Raw genomic sequence first — 23,497 nt, 5'->3', positions numbered from 1 at the left:
GGGTAGTCCCTGCTCACCACAACTAGAGAAAAGCCCACATGGCAGTAAAGACCCCGCACAGCCAAAAATCAAATAAATAAACGTGGCTGAGAAATTTCCAAGGATCTGTGCTGTAGTAATTTCAGAAAATCTAGGCTCTTTCCTCCTGGTTTTTCCTGCCCTCTAGGTTGAGAGAATTTCTTGGGACCTCTTCTGGGTTCCAAGTTACTTGGGTGATAAGGATTCTCCTATCAGTTGGGACCCTAATCTCCTCTTCAAACATACTGACCCAAACAGAGTGCCTTCAGCATGACCTGTGACTATCTACCTACCTGTCTGTCTATCTTCATAGGTTTTTGATAAGCATGGCTGTTCATATATCAGGAACACAGCATGACCTATTGCTCACCATTTTTGCAGTGTGCATCTATGTAAGAATTTACTGCTGTACTTAAAATTTTCAAGATTAACAATGTGTAAAATTAGTCTGATTATAAATTACCCAGATTAGTATTGATTTGTATAGAATCATAGAATAGTAGATTTGGGAGGGCCTTTAAGCCACGGTTGGTCTCCTTCTTCACAAGAAAGTAAGGCCTAGCAAAGTGACTTGTCCAAGGTCACAAAAGAACTGAGACTGAGCCCCAAGCCTTCAGATTCCCAGTATAATCTCACCTGTCAGTTCTACTATATTAATCACCTCAATGCTGCGGTTTTTCCTCTTTGTCTACAATTATAAATGCCTAAAACCCTCCAAGATACTGCACGTTTGAAAGCCCCTCACCGCCCTTATCTCACGCACATGGACACATGGACACAAAAAGGAACTGTCATTTTGTAGTAATAAAGGCCAGATTCTGACAATGAGGGTCCCTTGGCCTTGTCCTGGGTTTCCTGGGCTTCACCTGGGTTCAGTGCCACCGCCCTTTTTCGTACCCCAGGTGTTTTCACGTCTGAGGACTCTTGGGCTTCACTTGGCTTCCTCAGGAGGACCGCAAGGAATCAGAGAGGGGACAGTGCAGAGTCAGAGGAGCATTCTAAGCAGCACTGGGTACTCTTTGGATGAAAGAATGAACGAACGAATGAATCAATCAATGAACAAGTGAAAGCGAAAAGGAAAGGGGGAAATAAAGGGAGGGGAGGCCGACCTTCTGGATTCTTGAGAATGGAGTGGAGTTAAGGAATGGGGTCTCTTCTGTAGTTTGCTGGGGGGCTTAGGACCTGAGCAGCTCATGGCCAGCCCTCAGTTGAGTAGAGACCAGAGGCTCCTTACTTCCTTCAAATGTCTTTCCTGACATTCCTTTCACGAGGGAAGACTCTTAGTGCTTAGTATGTGTGTTTTGAGGACAGGGTTCGTTTTATTCAATTTTATATCCTTTGTTCAACAAATTCTTTTTTTTTTTTTTCATGAATGCTTGACAACTGGAAGACAAACATCTGGAAATTAATAACCTACTAATTTCTAGTCGCAGTTTAACTGCTGATGTCTGAATCTCTTCTGTTTTACTCTATGTGTGTATGTGTGTATGATCGGAAAGAAAAATGGTCCTGGGTTTCTGTAAAAATATGGATGAATATGGGATTTTGGAAACATTAAGATTTCAGAAAAGAACATAATCTCTGCAGATGTTACAATTTTGCAGGAGATAGGATCTGTTTTTGTTTAGCAGCACATGGAGCTGTGGGCAGAGCGTCTGATATGGATATTCACCAGCATCTCGGCTATGTGTCCGTGAAAACCTCAAACTGTGGAAGTTGGGGTGAAGGAGAGGATGTAGCCCGGGGGCTGAGCTGGACTGGTCTCCAATCAAATGCACCTCTAGGTTTCTCATGGTGAACTGATACTTTTTTCTTCTCCCTCCCTCCCTTCTGCAGCCCTGACAAAGCGAAGAACTGATGATTCCTTTGGTAGTCTGTGATTGCTACTGCTTTTCTGCTGCCCAGAATGTTTTTCTCCCACCCCTCCTGATAACACATCGTGCTCCACCCCCTTGTCCATGGTGAGAAACAAGTTTTCTTTGGAGCCATCTTCACTGGCTGCTGACAGAAGAAAGAACTGCTGAGATGAATAGAGAGAGAAGGAGCAGGAAAGAGGTAGGGGAGATGAGAGAACATTAGTAGCCCTGAAACTAAGAATCTGGACTCCTCAGTCAGATGAAGCAAACCCCTCAGCCCCCTTTTTTCCCTTAGCATTTTCATCTGGGCTTCATTTAATTGCAACAGAAGTTATCTTGGTTAATGGGATTCCTTCCTTCTTTCCCTGCCTACTCGTAATTCTCTCTGCCTCAGTTTCCTCATCATGATCCCCTGTGGTTTCCTTGATCACCAATATGATTTCTTCTCCCCAAACACAGAGTGCAGTATTATTATAAACAGTAACTTCTATTTTTAGGAACTGCAGGTTTCCCGTCTTGGCTGCCTTACCAGAGAGTTTCTGAATTGGGGCCAGCTCTCTTTCAATAACACAAGACATAATCTAAGCAGAATAGTAATGATAGTCCAGAATTTTTTAGAAAATCCAAAGAACCAAGGACTTTCAGTGATTTGTCTAAACGAGGTCCACTGTCAACCAGGATAAAATATCATTTTATTGTGTCTGGTTTGTGCTCTGGCATTTAACTGAAGCTTAACAAGTAAGACTGTAAATTCAGGGACAGGAAGCAGCGAATAACAAAAAGGACTAATGTCTCCTTGACATCACTCACTCTTAAGAAGGCTGTTTACTTCTCAGTTTACCTCTAGTGTGTTTTAAAATACTCAGCTTGAAATAGCCTTCTACCTTCTCTCAATAGAAGCCCCCACCTTCTAAGTACACTGGCTTATAGTTATTTATAAACCTGATGTCAGTCAAAGATTATTTTGTATATCCCTCCTCCTAACTCTCTTCTCCCTACAAACCAAGATAGACCTATATAAAATTAGAAACTTCACATAAAGTATTCAGTCACTTAGATAAGAATTACTGTCAGCAATCATTTCTGAAGCATAAATTCATCATATTGGGTGAAGCATGTCTCTGAGACTGTTTCATGGATACCAGCTCCTTAAAAAAAAAAAAAAAAAGGGTTTCTGTGGCCAAGGTAGTTTGGAAAACTATATGCCTCTTAGGGATTTTAAACTCTACAATAAAATACCTTTGGGTAAGTTAGAAACTCAAAATCTATTTCCTCAAAGAATCCTTTTCTTTCAGTACCTGGTAACATTTCATGGAATAATGTGTCTTGAATCACATTTTTGAAAACGAGGGAGGTGGCCTGCACATAGGATAAGGAGGCAGGAGGCCTGGGTTTGACTCCTGGCTGTACCACCCTACTCGTTATATGACTTTGAGCAAATCAGAACCTCTTAATATTTCATTTTCATATTGGAAGAGTGAAGATGATAAGACCCATGTTAATATGGGTTGTTTTAGGGGTTAAACTATATTATTATTGACTGTGCTTTAAGCACTATAACAAGCTATATAAATGAGGTATCATCAGATATCACAGAGAAAGATAAGGTTATATTAGGCAATTAATTATGTATAAGTATATAAAGATATTTGCCCTAGTAATCCTTACCTAGCAATTATGTATTTAAATCTACTTGGGGGGCCAGCACTGAGAGGGGAACAAGGAAGCATAGTCCAAAGGTCAAGGTAGGATTAGAGCATGTTGGATCCAGAAATTTCTTTGGTGATAACTGAATTTAACCCTTTCATTTTATGTATGATGAAGTGAAGGCCCACAGGGGTCAAATGAATGGCTTAAGGTCACTCAGGATTAATGTTAGGAATATCTGATTCCCACGCAGTGATGGACCTTATTGCCCAATGGCTGCCTCAGTATGAGATAAAACATGGCCCATGAAATTTGCAATCTAATGAGGTGAGACATACAAATGATATAATCAGAAAACAAGACGAGGTGGAGCAAAATTTAAAAGCTCAAAAATGGGGCTGAAGGTAACCATTCAAGATGAGGGATATGCTAATTAGCTTGACTGTAACAGCCATTTCAAAATGGATATGCATATCCAAACATCGCCTCATCCCATAAATACATATAATTATTATTGTTTTAAAAATAATTGATTTTGGCTGCGCTGGGTCTTAGTTGTGGCACTCAGGCTCTTCCGCGCGGCCTGTGGACTTTGTAGTTGTGGCATGCATGTGGCTCTAGTTCCCTGGCCAGGGATTGAACCCAGGCCCCCTGCATTGAGAGTTCAGTCTTACCCACTGGACCACCAGCAAAGTCCCTGTAATTTTTATTTTTAAAAAATGTGGCTGAAGTAACAGGGGCAATGAGAAATCAGGAGTGAGGAAGCCCAGGAGCCAGGCTCCTGGAGGTAAGAGTGGAGCTGGGGCCTTAAGAAGTATACAGCACTGTGCTGAATTTGGATACTGAAAGAGGAAAAACAGTGGTGCTCCAGAACAGAATTGGAGATGAAAAGTCAACAGACTAAGTGGCTGCCAAATTTTAAATAGTCAGGCATTATAGTTTGGGTGAAATATTCATCAGTAAGCATTACTGGACCCTTCCAAATTCTGAGAAGTTTCTGGAGCCTCAGAGAGAATATGAGAAGTAGACAACGTGGTCTCTGATTTTAAAAAGCTTATTTCTTTATTTGGAGAGGAGATGGGAACATAAGACGAAATTGGAGAATGTAAGCATGTAAGTATCTTATACAAAGGGCAGTAGGGGAAGATGGGCTGTTAAGGCAGGATTTCTGCCGAAGATGAACCCTGAGTTGTTTCTTAGGAGAACCTTGGAGTTGATTCATGTTTGAAAGCACCTGGGATAACTTGTGTCATTTCTTGCATTAAGAGGGAAGTTTCAATATGCATATAATGTAGGACTGTGCATTATTCTTCTGTCCTTGGTCTTTATTAACTTGTCATATTAATGTCCTTGTCATTTCTTATAGGAAATCAAGTGGAGGACTAGACTGCTTGATTCAGTATGGTCGCTTATACAGATGTGTACCCAGAGTAGTAAGGGCCTGCTTTTATTCCTGTCTGATTTGTTACCTCTTCCTCTTTCACATCCATCATGTTCCTATGATGGATAATTGACCTAACTGAGTATAAAAGGTAAGATTAAAGGAATGATATTTAGACTCTGCCCCATTAGTCACCATTCCCTCCAGCTAACCAGTTCCCAAGTCCTGTTGACTTTTGACATTCTAAATATTTCTCAACCTGTTCTCTGCTCTCTCTGCTCTTTCCTCTGCTGCTCTATTCAGATCATAACCATTTCTCACCTTATTTATGCAAGTACATTGCAACTGGTTTTTAGCTCTTCCTGACTCTCTTTTCTTCAATCCTCAACTTCATCTCTCACAATCAGAATCACTTTTCAAATACGCAAAGCCGCTTTATCCCTCTAGTGAAAATCCTTCTGAGCTTCTTTTTAGCTTACAGGCAAAGTCCAAAGTGGCATGCAGATCCTTTCTAGTTCGGGCTCCTGTTCACCTCTCAGTTTTCTCTTTGGTTACTTCTAAAGAAAACTGAGACCCATCCATGAGTGTCGTTTTTTTTTTTTTTTTTAGGTCTCAAGGATTTTTTTTTTTTTTTTTTAAGTAAAGTTGCTTAGCGTACTTCAAACTGCTGAACTCCTACACATCCTTCAAACTTCCTTCATTCCTGGTCACCTCAGTAATGTATTCCCTTTACAACCTTTTCATAGTGCAAATACAGTACTTTTCAGAGGTATCATAATCAGTAGTGAGTCTGCCTTTTCTACTGAGCCGTGTGCTTCTTAACAAAGGACTTTTGAGTGCTCTCTGTCCTCAGATGAGATCAGTGCTGGCATGTAGGTCCTGTAGCAACACTGTACCTAGTGAGGTCTTCCCCCACCCTCCCATCCCTCACACCACGACTTGAAGAGGTCAAGAGAAGTGCTAGAAGAGGTTAAAATCATTAGGAGAAAGAGTGATAATTCACTGATAGAGAACGAAAAAGAGGAGTAAAAAGACAGGAAAGGTAAAAGGAAGTTCATCAGGAGATAGTTACTTCCACAACAGGAAAGGCTTTCAACCCCTAAAAAGACCAGTCTATTTTCCCTTTCAGGGAAAACAACATGAAGGTTATCCAAATCTTTTGGAAATGAGCAAATTCCTTCCTTTCGCCTGCCCTCCAGCCTCAACTAGAATGGTTTTTATGTGGTGACCTGGAGTTGGTAGCTCAGCAGGGGAGTTCTCCGCCTGGGGACGGAGAAGCCTAGCCTCAGAGGCTAGCTGAGAGAACCTAGAAGAAACCCACCTTTGTTCTTAAGAATTTTGCCTGGGGAAGGGCAAATCTGACATTAAACCTCCTGAGAGCTGGCTAAAACCCTGAGTGTGAAGTGGAGGCTGCCAGTATACAGGTCATAATAATCAGAAAGTCTCTTGAAACCACCTCATTGTAAAAAGTCACTTGTATAAAGTCACTTGGGTGGCCAGTACGGAAAAATGGAATCTGTTCTATTGGGTCCTTCAGGATATGTGCCATATGAAGGCACAGAAGGTCATTTATTTTTATGACTGAAATCAACATATGAAACATTATTTCAATTTTGAAAGCAGATCTTTTAAAAAAAGGTAAAGTCATAATTAAAAAGCATTTTAAAATAGCACTTTATTGAGAATTCCCCTGCGGCCCAACCGTTAGGACTCTGATTCCACTTCAGGGCCACGGGTTCCATCCCTGATCAGGGAACTAAGATCCGGCATACCATGCTGCGCAGCAAAGGCAAAACTTTATTTGATTTACGGAAATCTTTTAATAACGTGTCTGTTTCTTAGCTGGGCTAACATTATTACATAATCTACTCCATAAGATGTGATGATCACTAATTTGTTGATGAGGAGATGGACCAGCTTCAGAGAGGCCATCCCGTGCCTTTTAGGAAAGGGCCCTGGGTGGTATGACAGGTCTCTCACCTCCAGTTTCTGAGACCTTTCTAGACAGTCCTCAAACACTTCAAACACTGCTGTACATAAAACCTAACGATTATGATACTTCCGACATAAGGAGAATCTAGGGGATGGGAAGGAGAATTGAATGTATAGGAATGAATTTATGAAGGCGTACTTAATTCCACTTCTCGTTTCTTAAAAGAACTGCCCGAGAGGAGATCCTTTAAAACATCACTGCTCTACATTTACGGTGCGAATAAGGAAATTAACAATGCAGACTGGCTAAGAGAGACTTGAAGTAGCTAATAAGGCTAAGGCCGAAGAGATACACCGGGACCGCCTCCTTCATTTAGATCAACGATTAAATGAGCACAACAGGGGGCAGAGGCAGGTAGAATGCGGGTTCTCGCGTGGCTACCGCGGGTGGTATTCCCGGCACTCGGCGTTCCAGACGCTTCCTTGCGGTGTGCGGGTCTGTGTGGCTCGGACTCCATATTCCACTCGTTTCCCCTCAACGTTGTAGCCTCGCTAACAGGCACTCCAGACTCAAGAGACGTCGGGACCAGCCAAGATCCAGCGCGATCTCTTAAAAGACGGTGATTTTTTTTTTTTTGGAGGCGGCGGCCGGGGCTTCCCTTTTGGGGTCCCCCCACCCCCGACGCCGTCCTCGCCCGCCAGGCCGCGTGCCGCGCCGGGAGGTGGCCTTTCCGCGAGGTGACCTCGGGCTCCCCCGAGCCCGACCGCAGCACGCTCCGTGTGGAGAGGCGAGGCGGTGTCCTGAGGTGACACCGGCTGTGCCGCCGAGGCAGCAGGCGCCGCCGATCAACTAGTTCGCACCGAGGATTCCTCTTGGTGCGTGGCCCAGTTTTCCTCAGGACGGGCTCCAACCCCTAGCCGACACCGCCCCCCGCGCCGCCACGCTCCGAGGCCTTCCCCCGGGACGCGGCGCGTCCCTCCCCCGCCGCTCGGCGCGGCGCGCGCGCGATTCCTCGATTCCACAGGCGGTTCGCGCCGCGGGTGGGGGCGGGGCGCGCGGGGAGGGGGCCGGCCGCCGCGGGGGGAGGGGGACCGCGGCCGGGGGGCGGGGGCGGGCCGGCGTGGGGAGTTCCTCGCTCGCGGACCACACGCTCTGCGGGCCAATCCCGAGCCAGCCTCGCTCAGTGTCACACGCGGGACACGTCCAAGCGTTTGTTGGCAGGGCCGGCAGGGGGGCGGGGGCGGGGAGGAGGGGAGGGGAGTTGAGTGACAGGCTTGCGGGGCAGGCTGGGAATTGTAGTTCCCAGCGCCCATGGCCATAGCCATTTTGTAGTCGGGGGACTACAACTTCCAGAAGATCAAGGGGACCATTCTAAGGTGCCCCGGGAATAGGCGGCTCTCCCCGGGGCCAGGCGTCCTGGGGCACTGGCACCCAGTAGCCCGGCTGCAGGTAGACACGAGGCGTGGCGGGGGCTAGCGTTGTGGCGGCCGAGGGGTGAGCGGCAAGCTGGGGAAAGGGGGTGAGGTGGAGCGACCGAGCGTGCCATGCATTGAGCTAGGGAGCCTCTCTCAATTCCAGTCTTAGGCTCGGCGTGGGAGCGATGCCTGCGGGGTAGCCCGGGAAGGGTTTGTCGAGGCCTCTCGGGTGTCTCGTCGACGGGGCCGTGAGGGTCCTCTGGGCTGGGCCAGGGGCGGTCGGCACCGGAGTAGGCGGGCTCCTGGTGGCCCAGCTGTGGGAGTTTTCGGCTGGCGTCCGGCGGGGAATTACCCGAGGAGCCCTAACTTGTATAAAAGCAGAGTCCATTTAAAGTTGGGCTGGATAGCCTCTATCTCATTGGTTAGGGGGCTTGGAAAAAAGAGACTCGGCGAGCCCTCGCTGTGGTGCTGCCGCCGCCGCCGCCGCCGCCGCTGGAGTTGACTCTTCTGCTCGCACTGCTGCTGCAGCACAAACGTGACTTCCAACATTTTTTATTTATCTTTCCCTTTTCTTTTCCAAGATGTAACTACAGCTCAGACACTAAGGACCTTCACGTTTCGCTGATGTAGTTTTTGGAGGAAAAAGGGGGGGGAGTGAAGGGCGTCGGTTTTTTTTGTGTGTGTGTGTTTCGGGGGAAATTTTCCATTATGAGTGTTTTACTAAAGTGAATTTTTTTTTTGTTTGCTTCGTCTTTGGCTTTTTTTTTTTTTTCCCTTCCCAATTTCGGATTTATTTCAAGGCGAATCGGGCTTTGGGGAAAGAGGAAGAAAAGTCGGATTACAAGATCAGCCACCACCAACAACAATAAAAACCACCAGGATATTTTTTTGCAAATTTCTGACGGCTTTAAATTCATGAAGCAATTGTCCCCTTTTGCAATCAGCATTTGGATCTCAGAATGAGCAAGGAAAGACCCAAGAGGAATATCATCCAGAAGAAATACGTAAGTGCTCCTAACAACACATCCTTTGACTTGTAGTTTTAAGCAATGGCTGTGAATGTCAAGTTTATAGATAATTCTGCAGCTGAAGGGTTTGAAACACAGCGTCCGATAAGGCTGTTTCTTTCTTTTCTGAAAGAAGGCTTTTCAGGCAAAGTCGTGTCTGCCTAGTTTGGATGAAAAAACAGATTGGTGTAGCGATACCTCCAGTGAATAAATTGACCTCGAATGACACAACCATAATCTAGTTTTAGATGAAAGGCAGGGGATTTTGGTGGAGCCTAGTCGGGGAGGTGGGGGCTGCGGTAATATAACTAAACTGCATTCTCGGGCGGATTTGTCCCCATATTGCACTTTGCATGCAAATGAGTCTGTGTTATTATTATTAATGTTATTTGGGAAATCGTGTAACGCGTTTGTGTTGGGAGCCCTTTAAGTTGCAATCGAGGGTCCGATTATGGCGATCTTGTTCCTTGCACTGGCACATCAAATTTAATGTATGTGGTCGTTTTGGCTTATTTGGTTCGCGACATAAACCAGTTGGGAATCATGTTACAGGGAATGCATTTGTTGGGATTGACTTTAATAATGGGACTGGTTTTGTTTAAAAATTCATGGTTTCCAGTTTTAGGGGAAAAAGACATAGAATATAGTTAACGTTTTTAAGTAGGCATGTGAATGTAAATGTAAGTGACTACAATTAATTTCTCCCAGTTAACTGGGCTTCTGAAATTTGGTGATTATTCCGAGATTTAAATGGTTTGGAATAGTTAAATATGTTTTGTGCATAGTACAGCTACGTTTTGATTGGCATGGGGAGTGTTTTTGTTTTGTGTGTGGTGGCTTTTTTTTTTTTTTTAAGTTTGGGGGGAGGGAGAGGAGAGGGGGGACCGAGGATTAACCAAATATGCACTCGAGTGATCGGTGATTAGCTGCATGCTTTAAATCAAAGAACCCATTAAAAAAAAGAAAAGGCCGAATGAACACACGTTAGGAATAATGCAATGTTATAAGAAAGTTTGATTTAACTCGGGTGGACAAATTGGTGTTAATATTTTCCCTTTTTGAGCAGTGTGATGTGTGTAATGGGAGATGACCTTCGGGGCACTGGTTTTGTAAAAAATAGATTTAATGGAAAAGCTGAATACCTCTTCTTGAGGGCTGATCCAACCTAGACACGTAAACTTCAACTATGAAAGAAATGCAAGGTTAAATAATCAAGCCCAACTTAAAACGCTGCTCCCTAAAGAATTTAAGAATTAAAATACATCCGCATTGCAGAGGGCTGAGGAGAATGCAAAGGACTAGTTTAAACTCGGGCTGTAGAAACTGCAGGGAGACAAGCTTGCCTGCGAGCGTGGACGCCTTCCCGGGGCACGTCCGATCCGGGTGCAGCCACAAAGCAAAAAGGGGGTAGAACTTGGACCAGAGCCACCCCCGCCACCCGCCCCCCCCCCCCGCCATCGCTAAGTTGGGGAGCGGCGCGGGGTGGGATTTTTTGTTCCCGGTGGTCAGCGGATTGTGTCGACTCCGGGCGTCCGGCCGCCTGCCGGTGTCTGGCGGCGGCCGCAGGAGGCAGAGCACGAGTTAACGTTCGGGGAGCGGAGCCCGTGTTCCCGACGTGCTCGAGCCGGTGCGGCGCAGGGGGGAGGGCGGCGCGCGGGGGTCGCGGCGGGCTGGGCCGGGTCTGGGAGGCCGCGCGCGGCCTGTAGGGGGCGGGCTGCGGGCTCGGGGCGGGCGGCGCGGGCCGGCGGGCGGGCGAGCGGGTGGGTGGGTGGGGCGTGGGGGCGGTGCGGCCGGTCCGCCTGGGGAGGGGGCGGTGCGGGGCGGGGGCGTGGTGGGGAGGGGGCGGGCAGCGCGCGGCTGCGGCGGGCGCCCCCCAGCGCGCGCACGGCAGAGCATGGCGGCGGCGGCGCAGCCGGCTCCCCGCGGCCTGGCCCGCCGGCTCCAGTGCGGGCCCGGGAGCAACAGGTTAAGCCGGCTAGACGTCAGCGCGCCCCCTCCCCGCCCCCCGGTTCCTCCCCTGCCTCGCGCCGGCCGCCTCCCCCTCCCTCCGCCCCCCAGCGGCTCCGGGTTCCCGGACGCTCCGGCCGGGTTCTGTTGTCATTGTGACGTCACAAAGGGACGGGCCGGGGTGGAACCTTCTCCTCCTCCGTGACGTCAAAAGTCGGGCGGGAGGTTTCCAGCGCGGCGGGGCTGCGGGGGCGGAGGGAGCGGTGCGGAGGCGGGGGCTGCCGCGCTTAGGGAGGAGGAGGATGCGATCGGCCTCGGCCTTCCGCCCCGAAGCGCCGCACTGCCCTCCAGGTGAGCGCTGGGAGCCTCTGGTCCCCTTGCGAGCGCCCCCGACCCTGCTCTGGTTCCGTTTCGGAGGTGGGCAGCAGGGCGGAGACGCCTCCTGTCTGCGGAAACGTTTTCGCTTCCTCTGTTTCCAGGTCTGCTGACGGCTGTGGCATTATTGCGGTGGTGGTCGTGCTTTCTCGTCAGTGCTTTTGCAAAGCAGGGAAACTTCAGTGGGGCAGCTTGGTTTTGCAGGAGAATCGCGTGATGGGTTTGGCCACCTTGTCACTTTAAGTCGTGTTGGGGATGTCACGACAGGATGTGGCGGGGTGATGCTGCACAGCATCAGCTGTTGGTTTTTCTGGAAGCCTTGAAACACCAGAGCGGCACTTCGTTATGCCAGCTCTAGGCCTATGGAGTAGGTTAGGGGTTGGGGCAGACGGAAGACCAGTCATCGGTAGGTGTGCTTGGACTGCAAGTCTAAGGTGTCTTGGGCTCAGTTCTTCAGAACGAGAGTCCGAGGGGCGGGAAATCTAGGTTTATTTACTCATATGTAAAATAGAAAAAGTAATACATGCTTTTGCCTTTTCATTTTATCTGAGATCGCGTGCGTGAGATGATGTGCGTGGAAGATGTAAAACTATGCTGTTTCTATGTAAGATGAAATCATTACTTGAGCTGGTGGAAGGCAGCGCATTTCCTGCAGTTGATCTCAAAAGCCTTAGCTGCCTGCCGCGTTGCCATTTAGCTTATTGCTTTAGCAAAACAGAGTTTGTGGATGGCAGGCTTTGGGGAAAATGATTATTATATTTCATATTAAATGACATCTTTGAAAAACTCATAAATTGTAGTGTAATCCTGTCTTAATTGCTGGGCACGAGTCCCACTACGGTACCTTAAATAACTGAAAACGTTTGCCTTTCAAAGCCCCAATCCACTTGGACAATAAAAAGTTACATGTTTTGCTCTATGGGTATCTTATGCCATTCCCGTCACTCCACTGGTTGATTATTGCTGTCGAGTGTAACAGATAAGATACCTAGACTTAAAAACTATTTGATACTTGGTGCTTTATAGAAGGTATGAGTTTGAAATAAAAATCTCTGCCACATGAAGATATGATTCATGTAGTTAGCAGGAAAACAAATTATCAGTTTGATTTCTAGGACAGCTCAAGAAGAATTTGTAACACTAGGTTGTAAATTTTAGGTATTTAATTTTCTGATTTAAAAGTGCAGTATGATTGAAAACTCTGGGAAAAGTTTGTGTTACAAGATTCAAAAGCAAAGTTTACTACAATTGCATAAAATTGTAAAGAGAAAAAGTAGAACTACACCAAAATGTAGTGGTAGGATTTATAAGTTGGTTCCCCCCACCCCCACCAGTTTTACACCCAATTGATTTATTTTATGGTTCTCCGGGAAAAAACCTGCATACCTTATTTAATTAATTGCTGTATTTTTTTCTTTTTTGAGCTGTTTAGGTGGCTTGCTTTCTGCCTGTCTCTAGTAGTGGAGAAAAACCGTTCTCTTTTTCACATAAGTCTCTGGGCAGAAACAGTTTAGCAACAGTCGTGGTCTGGAGAGATTATGGAAGGAATACTGCTGTCAAGAGTCCGAAGTGTGTTGCTGAGATTTAAAAAGGAAAAAAAAAATCATCTTTAAAAATAATCCAATTTATGATTACCTGGGTTATTATTACTTTACTGTAGACAAGTATCTGACTTGTGTATTCCGCACAGCCATTGGCCCAAAGGGCCAACTAGAATTACTTGGTGCTTAGATGGTTTCATGGCTGTTTCCTGTCGTAAGAGGTCAGACCAGTTCTTGTTGCTTGGCTGAGGGCTGTTGACTCACTTCCAGATGCCTTGGAAAGAACTCCAGTGTTAATCTTAATATATATCCTGCTCCAAAGGTTATTTAAAATTTCCTCCTTCAGAAAGAGAAAAATTTTTTTGAGTATGTAACCAGTGTCTTTAAGATTTTAAATAGAACCCTTCTTTTCAGAGATGATATGGGAAAGTCATGTTAAGCCTAACATTGGAACACTCGGTAAAGGCTAAGCTGAACTTTTTTTTTTTAGTTTAATGAGAGTTTTATAGAAATCTATACAAATCTACTTTGTTTTTTCCATCTTGTGTCTTTGAAACCTAGTGTGTTTTTTGATCCTTACAGGACAGCTCAATATGGACAAGTCATTGCTTTGTGTAACTGAACATATGAAGCTGTCCTACTGAACAGTCCAGATCTGTGTAACCAGAGCTATATCTCACGTAGCATGGTGTCTGTGTTGGTGAAAAACATTAAGTCCTACAAAATCGAACACTAAAAATTACAGGGCTAATGGAAAAATAAGGATGAAACATGTCACTCAAAACATATGTAACTTTGGTAAAGCGAACCATGATCAGTTAGTAATCTGGATCTGGAAAAATGACATAAAGTGCTCAGGTAGGCAGCTCAGACTCCAGAGTGAATTGTAAAAATTGAGAGGTGTTATACTGGCAGTATTTTTACAGAGTGCAGCTTGTGTTGCCAGGGCAGCATGGATGGAACGATGCTGTTAGCTGTAGGTGGGCATTGGTGGGTTTTTTTTTTTCCCCTCCGCCTTATGGTTTTTTTTTTTTTTTTTCCCGCCTTATGGTTTTTATTTTTTTTTTGGTGAAGATGAACTTTTGAGCTTCTTGGTAGATGCGCACTTTTCTAGTTTACTGCAAGTTTTTTTTTTTTAAATTGTAAATGGATGCTCAAGAGATTCTTTAGGTTTATTTTTAAGGTTTGCCCTTGGTTATGCTGGTCTGAGGACCTGGCTTTTTAACACTCAGTCATACATTTTTCAGTCTGAGTAGTTTCCTTTTTGGAATTCTGCTTGTATGGTTCTGATCTTTGTGTTACTGGTCTGCATCTAAATCTTTCCCAGGATCATAGCAACAGCTCTGGTACTAACCACCTTCCACCTACGCAGCCTACCCAGTTCTTCTGGCTGAAGGACATCCTGGCCGTGACATCCCTGCGTGAAGCCCCTGCCAGGGGGCAGGCGCGGGGGAGTGTGTGCCCCTGTCCCGTTTGGCTCTCACCCACGTAGAAGGAGGACATCCTGGCCGTGACATCCCTGCGTGAAGCCCCTGCCAGGGGGCAGGCCCGGGGGAGTGTGTGCCCCTGTCCCCTTTGGCTCTCACCCACGTAGAAGGCTTGCCAAGTGCCAGTTGTTTGTTCCCAAATCTGGTTATTCCGGTTAGATTTATCATTGAAATTTCAGTTAAATATTATATAAACCTTTGACCGAGTGTGGCAAGACAGTTGGTTTCTATGAAAACTTGAAGCTAAATGTTTGGGAACCCTTGATAAAAGTGAATTACTGTAAAAACGAGATTGTTAACGTAGATGTGGGCCTGCCATTTAAAAGACTTGGGTGAAATCTGTAAGGTTTCGCACCCATACTGCTTTGCAAGTGGTTCCCTTTTAAGAACCAAGCTTCATTTATGGCTGAACTCCCTTCCCAACAAACAAAAAAGCTTGCCATGGAGTACCACGAATTCTCAAAATTATCTGTAACAAGAACTTCCCTGGTGGTCCAGTGGTTAAGAATCTGCCTTCTAAGGCAGAGGACACTGGTTTGATCCCTGTTGAGGGAACTAAGATCCGACATGCCTCGAGGCAGCTGAGCTGGGGCACCACAAGAGAAGCCCCTGTGCTGCAGCTGAGACCAAATAAATAATTTAAAAAAATCTGTCACTAAAAGCATATTCGTGTGTTCATTACATTCACTTGTATGTATATGCTCAACCTATGTACATGTATATTAACGATTTACTGCTTAACAGACTCTATGTTAGCTAACCAACTTAATGGTCCCTATCAGCTCTAAGAGTGCTTCCATTATATTTAGCCTTAATCCCCAAATATTAAACTAGACTTCTTATCTAGTTCATGCCAGGTAGCATAGATAAAATGTGGGTCAGTTAGAGTGGCCCTGCTGAGGTAATTTGTAATACTTTCAGAGTTTGTGTAGTTCTCAGGATGGTGGGGGTTAGAAAGATGAGTGATTTTACACTTCATTTATGTGGAGTTCAGAAGCTTATATCTTGTAATCCAGCAACTTTAATTATTTTGTCTTACTTAGGAGATTCCATTTCAGATCCTTCCAGATCCATTCTGTTCCATCTTTTCTGTTCCATTTCAGATCCTTAAGCCTACCTGTTAATGGAAACGAGACACATTGAACTTCAGTTTTTTCTGTTTGAATCAGTTTCTCTTGTTTCTTTCCTCTGCAAACCTTGCTTCCTTTTCCAGGCCCCAGACTTGGTGTTTTGGGTCCCTTTTGTGTGCCCATAAAGCCTTCTCCACATTTGCCCCTTCATCTCAGACCACTTTCATTCCAGAAGGTGGGAACTTGGATGACTTTGGTCTCCTTTTTTGAAAAAGACAATTTGAGTGAGATTTTTCCTTATCCTTTTAGGATATAATTTTTCTTGACTTCTAACAACCCCATGGCCTTCTGATAGTCTCACACTTTTCAGTAAGAGTTTTTCATTCATTTTTGATTCAGAATAAAATTGTCAAAAGTAGAGCTGAGCCTGCTCCCGGTTGATCGATCTGCCTGCTTCTGGCACGTCCTGTCCTGCCACCTCTTCTTGGAGGTGGCTTTTGTCTATCGTTGTTCTCTCATTCTCTTTCTCAGGATGTGTGGGGTGAGGAGGGGCCCACATTTTGCAGAGGTGGATCCCGTTCCCAAGGGCCAGGTCTCAGGTCCATCTGAGTGGGTAGCTGGGCTCCAGCCTTGGGCCCTGTGTTTCTGTTGGGCTTGCTGTCTACTTCCACCGGTCTGTCTGTCCACAGACTTGACTACTCTTGTGAGGGGGCTCGCCCATGCCTCTTAGGACTTTTCTGCCATTTGAAGAATTGTACCAGAAGAGCTTGGACTGTAGGAAACACCCTAGTATTGTGAGGAGAAGACCCAGTCAGTTCTGAAATAACCGCCCACAGTTACTGTTTCTCTAGTGAGCTCACAGGAGAGGAAGAGACTGTTGAGTCCATTTTATAGAAGGGAAAACCGAGGCCAGCAGTTCCTGGCCAGGGAGTGAAAGGCTGGATCTCCTCCCCATATTTTAGTCCAGATGAACTGGAGGTAAAAGGAATGATCAGAGTAGCCCCAGGAGGTGGGGTAAAGGCCATAATCGAGGCTCCTGGTAGCCTTTGGTGAGGTTTTTTTACTTGAGAAAGTTGGGGGGAAGTCGAGGCAGTTTGTCAGCCTCCATAGCAGGAGTGGATCTGTTGCAAGTGAGTGTTTGTTATTTTTTTAAACACCAGTTGGTGGAGCTACCCTCTTCTCCCCAGCTGCCTGTCTCCTTAGGAAAAAGCTTTGAGGTCCCAGATGCCCTGGGGCCTGGCTAGTGCTTGCTCCGCATTTTTATAAGTGCCCCCATCCCATCCTCTCCGGTGTACCTGAGAGCTGACCTGGGCTGTGTTTGCTCTCCAGGCTTCTGAATTCATTTGCTTTTGTAGGGTCTGTGACAAATAGGCTTCGATGCTTTTTCTGGCAATCTTATTGTTGCCCCTGACTTTTGCTGCTTAGGGGACCACGGGGCGTTGGGGGAAATCATTTGCCCTCAAATCCTCACCAGGGTCTGGGCTGGGCAGTCAACAAAGGCTGCCCAGATGTGTTAATGAGGCTGCGTGAGTAATGAGAACATTACACGTAATTACTTACACATTCATAGGACGTATGAAGGCCTTAGAAAGGGGAACCCTACTGACAGTTCTTGGGAGCTGATTCTGAGAGCTGGTGCGGCCTAGAAGGCCTAAATTGGATTTTAAGTTCTAATTTGGTAAGTCTGTCAAGCTCCACCACCCATGAAGAGGTAGGCAGTGAGCATTGAAATACTGGTAGCAGTGTTCAGTTATCAGGAGTCCTAGAAGGTCATCTTATTCATAGCCACACATTTTGCCCCTTTGTATTCCCTCCATGGCTCTTGTCACATATTTTCTCCGGTACAGTCAGCAGTATTTTTGGGTAGGGTGTGGAGTGGGTGTTTTCCATCAAGAGACCCTCTGGTTGATGTGACTGAGTCACCCAGGGGGAATGTTGGGAGACTTTTTGGCGCCCTGTTTTCGTGGCTCTCTTCTCAAATCTGGGTGGTTCTTTCTCCATTTTTTTCCCCAACCACAATTTGGGTTAGAGCTTGATCTACAATGGTTGTGTGTGCTATCTCTTGTTTCTCATTTCTATCAGCTGTTAGAAGTGTTTGGTGCCTGTGGGGGCAGAAACAGGTGCCAGGAGGAAATGAGAAGGGATTAGGGCTGTGCATGTGTTTCTTGCATTTATTCCCTCCTGGGTTTGCAGGAGGGGCGCTGCATGAATGCTTACTCTGTTTAGCAGCAGTTGGATGTCGACCTTGTTAGGACTTGGAGTGTTCTGTGCTTTGTGTCCATGCCTCGTTGCTTGTATGTGGGCTTGGGGAATTTAATGCCTCACATTGTGAGGGGCTTGTTCTGAATGTAGGGCACCTCTGTGGTCATAGTGGACAAGATTGGGAATATGAGCTGAGCTCAGGGTTGAGCCCTGTGTTGCACTGGCTGTGTGACCCTGGGCAAGCCACATAACCTCGCTGAGCTGCTTCCTCACCCGGAAAACTTGTTCCATGCACCTCACAGGCTTGTGGCTGGGAGGGTCAGTGAGATTTTTGATGTGAAAGCACTTTGTAAACTGCATACTATGCACAAATGCTCAAGAAGGTATGATTACACAGTTGGAAATCACCAACCTAGAGATATGAGGCCTGTCAGCAGCCTTCCAGGCTGACTCAGAAATGAATAAATCATATGAATTCTGTGCCTCTTAACAAGCCAAATGAAGAGCAACAGATACTCTAAAGTCCGTTTTGGAATACAGAACAAAGCTTTAAAGATTAGAAGGTGATTATATTCAGTATCTTGTAGTAAACCTGTAATGAAAAGGAATCTGAATTAAAAAATTACAGAATGACTTTGCTGTACACCTGAAATTAGCATGGTATTGCTGTACACCCGAAAGTGAATCACTTGACTGTACACCTGAAATTAACACAGTGTTGCTGTACACCTGAAACTAACCCAATCACTTTGCTATACACTTGAAATGAACACAATATTATTAAAAAAAAATTTAGACAACGATGTGATCTCTTCCCACCCCCCACTTTCTGGTGGTTGAGTGTCTTCTGTATTATCCAGCTCTTGATTTCTGAACCTGACCGGGTCGTGAACTGGAGTGACAGATTGAGAATTCAGGTTAGAGCGGCACTGAAGCTTTCCACGGAGATGTTCATCTTGGGCCTTGGAGCAGTGTTCCTTGACCTTGAACATTGGCTCAAGCTAAGTTTGTCCTCTATGCAGCACGCAAAGCCCTTGCTCTGCCTTGAGCTTGGGGCTACCCTTTCCACTGCAGCTGACCCAGCCTCCTGGTCTTTGCACATCCTGGTTCCTCAGCTTGCTTTGGGGCCGATTGCCTGCCCAGTCCTGCTGAGCCCACCTAGACCGCTCTGTGACCTGATGGGACAGCCTGCTACTCTCTTCCTCCCATCAGGCAGAGCCAAGCCCCCTTTCTGTGAGCCTGCCTCCTTACAACTACCTCTCTGGAATCAGTGTTTACGTGTATCTCTCCCTGTTAGCGCCACATGAGTAGAGGCTGAATTTTCTGTCATCACACAGTTTAGGAAATATTTGCTGAGTATTTAAAATCCTATCCAGTAGTGGGAGGGAATTGGTAAGGATCTAGCGGAAAAAGGTGAGCTTCACTAATCAGAATTTCACAGCTGAGGAAACAGGTGTCTAGGGACAAAGGTTGCACATTTTACAGTGACACTGCCAGGGCATGAGACCCAGCGCCTGCCACAGTGGAAGGCCGTCTGGGGCACGAGACCCAGCGCCTGGCACAGTGGGAGGCCGTCTGGGGCACGAGACCCAGCGCCTGCCACAGTGGAAGGCCGTCTGGGGCACGAGACCCAGCGCCTGCCACAGTGGGAGGCCGTCTGGGGCACGAGACCCAGCGTCTGCCACAGTGGGAGGCCGTCTGGGGCACGAGACCCAGCGCCTGCCACAGTGGGAGGCCGTCTGGGGCACGAGACCCAGCGCCTGGCACAGTGGGAGGCCGTCTGGGGCACGAGACCCAGCGCCTGGCACAGTGGGAGGCCGTCTGGGGAATGAGACCCAGCGCCTGGGAGGCCGTCTGGGGCAGGAGACCCAGCGCCTGCCACAGTGGGAGGCCGTCTGGGGCATGAGACCCAGCGCCTGCCACAGTGGGAGGCCGTCTGGGGCATGAGACCCAGCGCCTGCCACAGTGGGAGGCCGTCTGGGGATACTGCCTTTGGACCCATTTTTCAGAGATGCATTCTCCTGCCAGATGTATCCTCGGTTACCCGTGATAACTGCAGTCATTGATTCATTTTCACAGGAAGATAAAATCCACATGTAGTCCCCATATGTAATTGGGCCATTAATGTTTGCCCCTGTTTGAAAATGATTATTTTGTCCTAGAAGTCATTCATTGCAGACAACAACATGAAGATAAAATCTATTGCAGTCACCTACGGGGCGTTCCGGTGAAGGCAGTGGCACCCCACTCCAGTACCCTTGCCTGGAGAATCCCGTGGATGGAGGAGCCTGGTGGGCTGCAGTCCATGGGGTCGCTAAGAGTCGGACACGACTGAGCAACGTCACTTTGACTTTTCACTTCCATGCATTGGAGAAGGAAATGGCAGCCCACTCCACTGTTCTTGCCTGGAGAATCCCAGGGACGGGGGACCTGGTGGGCTGCCGTTTGTGGGGTCGCACAGGGTCGGACACGACTGAAGCAACTTAGCAGCAGCAGCAGCAGCAGCAACGGGGCGTTCCTGCACTTGTACAAATGTCGTTTTACATATGTGGGCTCTTACTCTTAAGTGATAGTCTCTTCTGGGCTCTTTGCATTTATATCTCATTTCAGTTACCAAAAGAGGATTCTGCATCATCATTGTTTTAAAATTGTTTAATTTTGGTTGCGCTGGGTCTTTGTTGCTGTGCTTGGGCTTTCTCTAGCTGGGGGCGAGCAGGGGCTACTTCTCTGGTTGCGGAGCACGGGCTCCAGGGTATATGGGCTTCAGTAGTTGCCACGCGCCGGCTCAGTAGCTGTGGCCCGTGGGCCTAGTTGCCTCGAGGCACGTGGGACCTGAGCCCGTGTCCCCTGCGTTGGCCCGTGGATTCTTATCCACGGCACCACCGGGAAAGTCCCCTGCACTGCTTTTCAGTAGCTGCTGGGCACCTGGTCAGTCTGGAGCAGTTTTCTTGTGTGTTCTTGAGGGCTGTCCCACACAGCGTGGGGGCCGCTGTCACAGTGACGCGTGCGCTGTGCCTTTCCTGTGTCTTCCTGCACTTAATTCCAACTTCCTCCAGGTGAAGTGACCACTCTGTGTGACGGTGTTTATGCTCAGATCCCTCTCAACAGCTGTGTTCTGAGGGAAAGGCTGCACTAATTCACAGCCCCCCAGGTAGCGCCAGTGAGTTGGTTGGTTGGTTGTCTGCTTTTAAATACCAATACAGGCACTTGTAACAAGTAGTAAAGATGTCAGTTGGGTTTTATTTAAGTTTCTGTTTTCTTTCCTTGTCCTCTCTCAGGGCATTAGAACTAAATGAGATGAGATATGGGGAAGCACTTTGTAAAAGAAAATTGCTCTGAGAACACAACATGTTATGAGTTAGGATGACTGTAGCTGTGAAGGGACAAGGCTCTGTAGGATTGTACAATTACACATTTCTTGTTTATGAAATGGTTCTTTTGTGAGAACACGATGTAACTTTAAAATGACCTGAAATCCCATTATTTTTACAAGTAATTTCAGCCTTGTTTTGGAGGTGGGCTTTGTATGGTTACAAAGGTCCCATTGGGCTCTGGCTTGAAAGACTTTAGTTAAATACAGCCGATATATTTGGCTGTTGAGCATGCTCTTACCTGTTGTTGTTTAGTATCTCAGTCTTTTGTGAACCCATGGATTGTGGCCCACCATGGGATTCTCCAGGCAAGAAGACTGGAGTGGGTAGCCATTGCCTTCACTGGAGGATCTTCCCTCCCCAGGGATCGAACCTGCATCTCTTGCGCCTCCTGCATTGCAGGTGGATTCTTTACCATTGAGCCACCAGGGAAGCCTCTGACTATGTTAGGGGTTAGGAAATAAGACATTGTCTTTGTCCTTAGAGAATTTATGGTTCAGCTGACAGCAGGGATGCCAAACTCGGGGAAGAGAGCTGCTGGCCTCAGATTAATCACTTCCCCTCAATCTGAGTTTCTTCCTGCCTGAAATGGGGATATTCACACCTTCATTTATTGGCTCTCAGGATCATTTTGGGGGAGGCAGAGTCGGATGTTAACATGTGAAGTGTTATAAACTAGCTATCTAGATCAGATTATTCTTATTTGAGGTCCCACGGGTCTTTGTGGCTGTAATTCTCTAGCCTCAAGGTTGAAGAGGGAACACCATGTTTCTGGGTCATCCTTGCTGATTTCAGGCTGTCCGGGTTGTCTGAGAAAGAAGATGGAAATGAAAATAATATAGCTGCTTTTCCTTTCACATTTATGAAAAAATACAGTGTGACGATTTTTATGGCAGACGTACTTGTTGATTGTTCTGATGATGGCTTTTTATCGATCTCCCTCCCCCTACGTGAGAAGGAGGTGGTATCCCAGAACTGCTGAGAAGCACCATTGACGAGTATTTCTGGGTGAACTTGTTTGCCTTCTTTTTCATCCTTGAGTAAAGATGTCCCTGTAGAGATAAGTTGGGATTTAGACGTTTGCCGGCTTTTCCTCGGTTGCCGCTTCTCCGTCCTTCTACACAGAGTACTGATGCACCGCGTGTTCTCTTTTCGGCTTGTGATGGTGTCTTGATGTTGGGGGGGGGAAGAGGCAGCGTGGTGGGGATGAGCCACGTCCTGGAGTCCCAGTTGAGTGGCCAGCACATGACTCCTACCTGCTGTAGCGGCCGACCCCCCGTGCTGGTCCTCGGCTCATACCAGCTGACTCCTCTCCAGCCTGATCACCCCAAGTGGCGAAGGGGTTTGATAGGTGCCAGATAGGCAGTCAGCCTGGTTTCTTTTTTTTAAATTTTTATTTATTTTTAATGTGGCTTTATTAATGTGTAAAAATGACAAGACACTTGGTGTTACTCAGTAAAGAGCTCATTCCTGATTCTTACGTGGCTTTTGTCTTTGACATTCGATTCCATCCACTCTGCAGCCTTTTCACTGGGACTTGAGTTGACAGTTTTTTGAGAGGGGTGTTTTTTTGATATAGTTACTTCTGTACACTGCACCTCATTCTGAAAAGGCTTCAGGGCCATAATGAGCAGTCATCCTGAGAGCGAATAGGTTTTTCTTTGACCCGAGTGTATTCACTTTCTAAATGCCCAGAGTGACAACCGGATTAAAATAATGGGCAGTGAGCATTGGTCCGCAACCCAGTAGTGTTTGGGCTGAGTGGCTTTTTGTTTTAGCTCTGTAAACTTGACCTAAAAGTTTAGGTAAAGGTGAGGTTTGTTAAGTAATATTGCTATTGACACCCTGACAGAATTTTTAATGCGGAGGAATTTTAAAGTTCTTTAAAGAAGTTTAAAGTTTAAAAAAGAATTTTGAGGTAATCCCAGTGGTGAGCACATCCTTGAATAGCCGAGATCAGATTTCTGTTTAAATGCCAGTGCAGTTCAATATCACCTTTTCTCACCGTACATGGTGCCAGGGAGAGTCTGGATCTAATAAATGTTTTCTTGGGGTAGCAGTTGGTAGATGTGAGTGACTGCATGATTCTGTTCTGTGTCTTTAACAATGTTTGAAGAGTCTCATTCTGTGTCATAATCCTCAAAACTGCTATTAGGATTCCAAACCATTGTGGTTTAAACTTTGCTGGAATCTGAAAGGTGGCAGATGGACTGGAAGGGAACCTCCTCGAAGTGAAGAACGCTTTTG

At 46.6% G+C, this 23,497-nt stretch overlaps 1 protein-coding gene across 6 annotated transcripts in view; it reads left to right on the top strand.

Annotated features, from left to right (window-relative positions):
* The first annotated feature begins 7,485 nt into the window (after positions 1-7,485).
* Positions 7,486-23,497, top strand: part of JARID2 (jumonji and AT-rich interaction domain containing 2) — a 231,036-nt gene continuing 215,024 nt past the window's right edge. Inside the window, exons 1-2 of one of the 6 annotated variants that reach the window (XM_059880679.1) lie at positions 7,486-7,710; positions 9,051-9,254. In XM_059880679.1, the coding sequence (XP_059736662.1) occupies positions 9,210-9,254 (45 nt within the window). In that variant the 5' untranslated portion in view covers positions 7,486-7,710; positions 9,051-9,209. Of the gene's footprint in view, positions 7,711-8,108; positions 8,330-8,651; positions 9,255-11,092; positions 11,556-23,497 lie in introns of those variants that run through there. The other 5 variants (XM_002697579.7, XM_059880678.1, XM_059880677.1 and 2 more) reach the window with 5 other exon arrangements.

Source organism: Bos taurus, chromosome 23 (genome assembly GCF_002263795.3).
Source record: "Bos taurus isolate L1 Dominette 01449 registration number 42190680 breed Hereford chromosome 23, ARS-UCD2.0, whole genome shotgun sequence".
Taxonomy (NCBI): Eukaryota; Metazoa; Chordata; class Mammalia; order Artiodactyla; family Bovidae; genus Bos; species Bos taurus.
The sequence above is the reverse complement of the archived record's forward strand: the minus strand, read 5'-3'. Positions and strand labels throughout refer to the sequence as shown.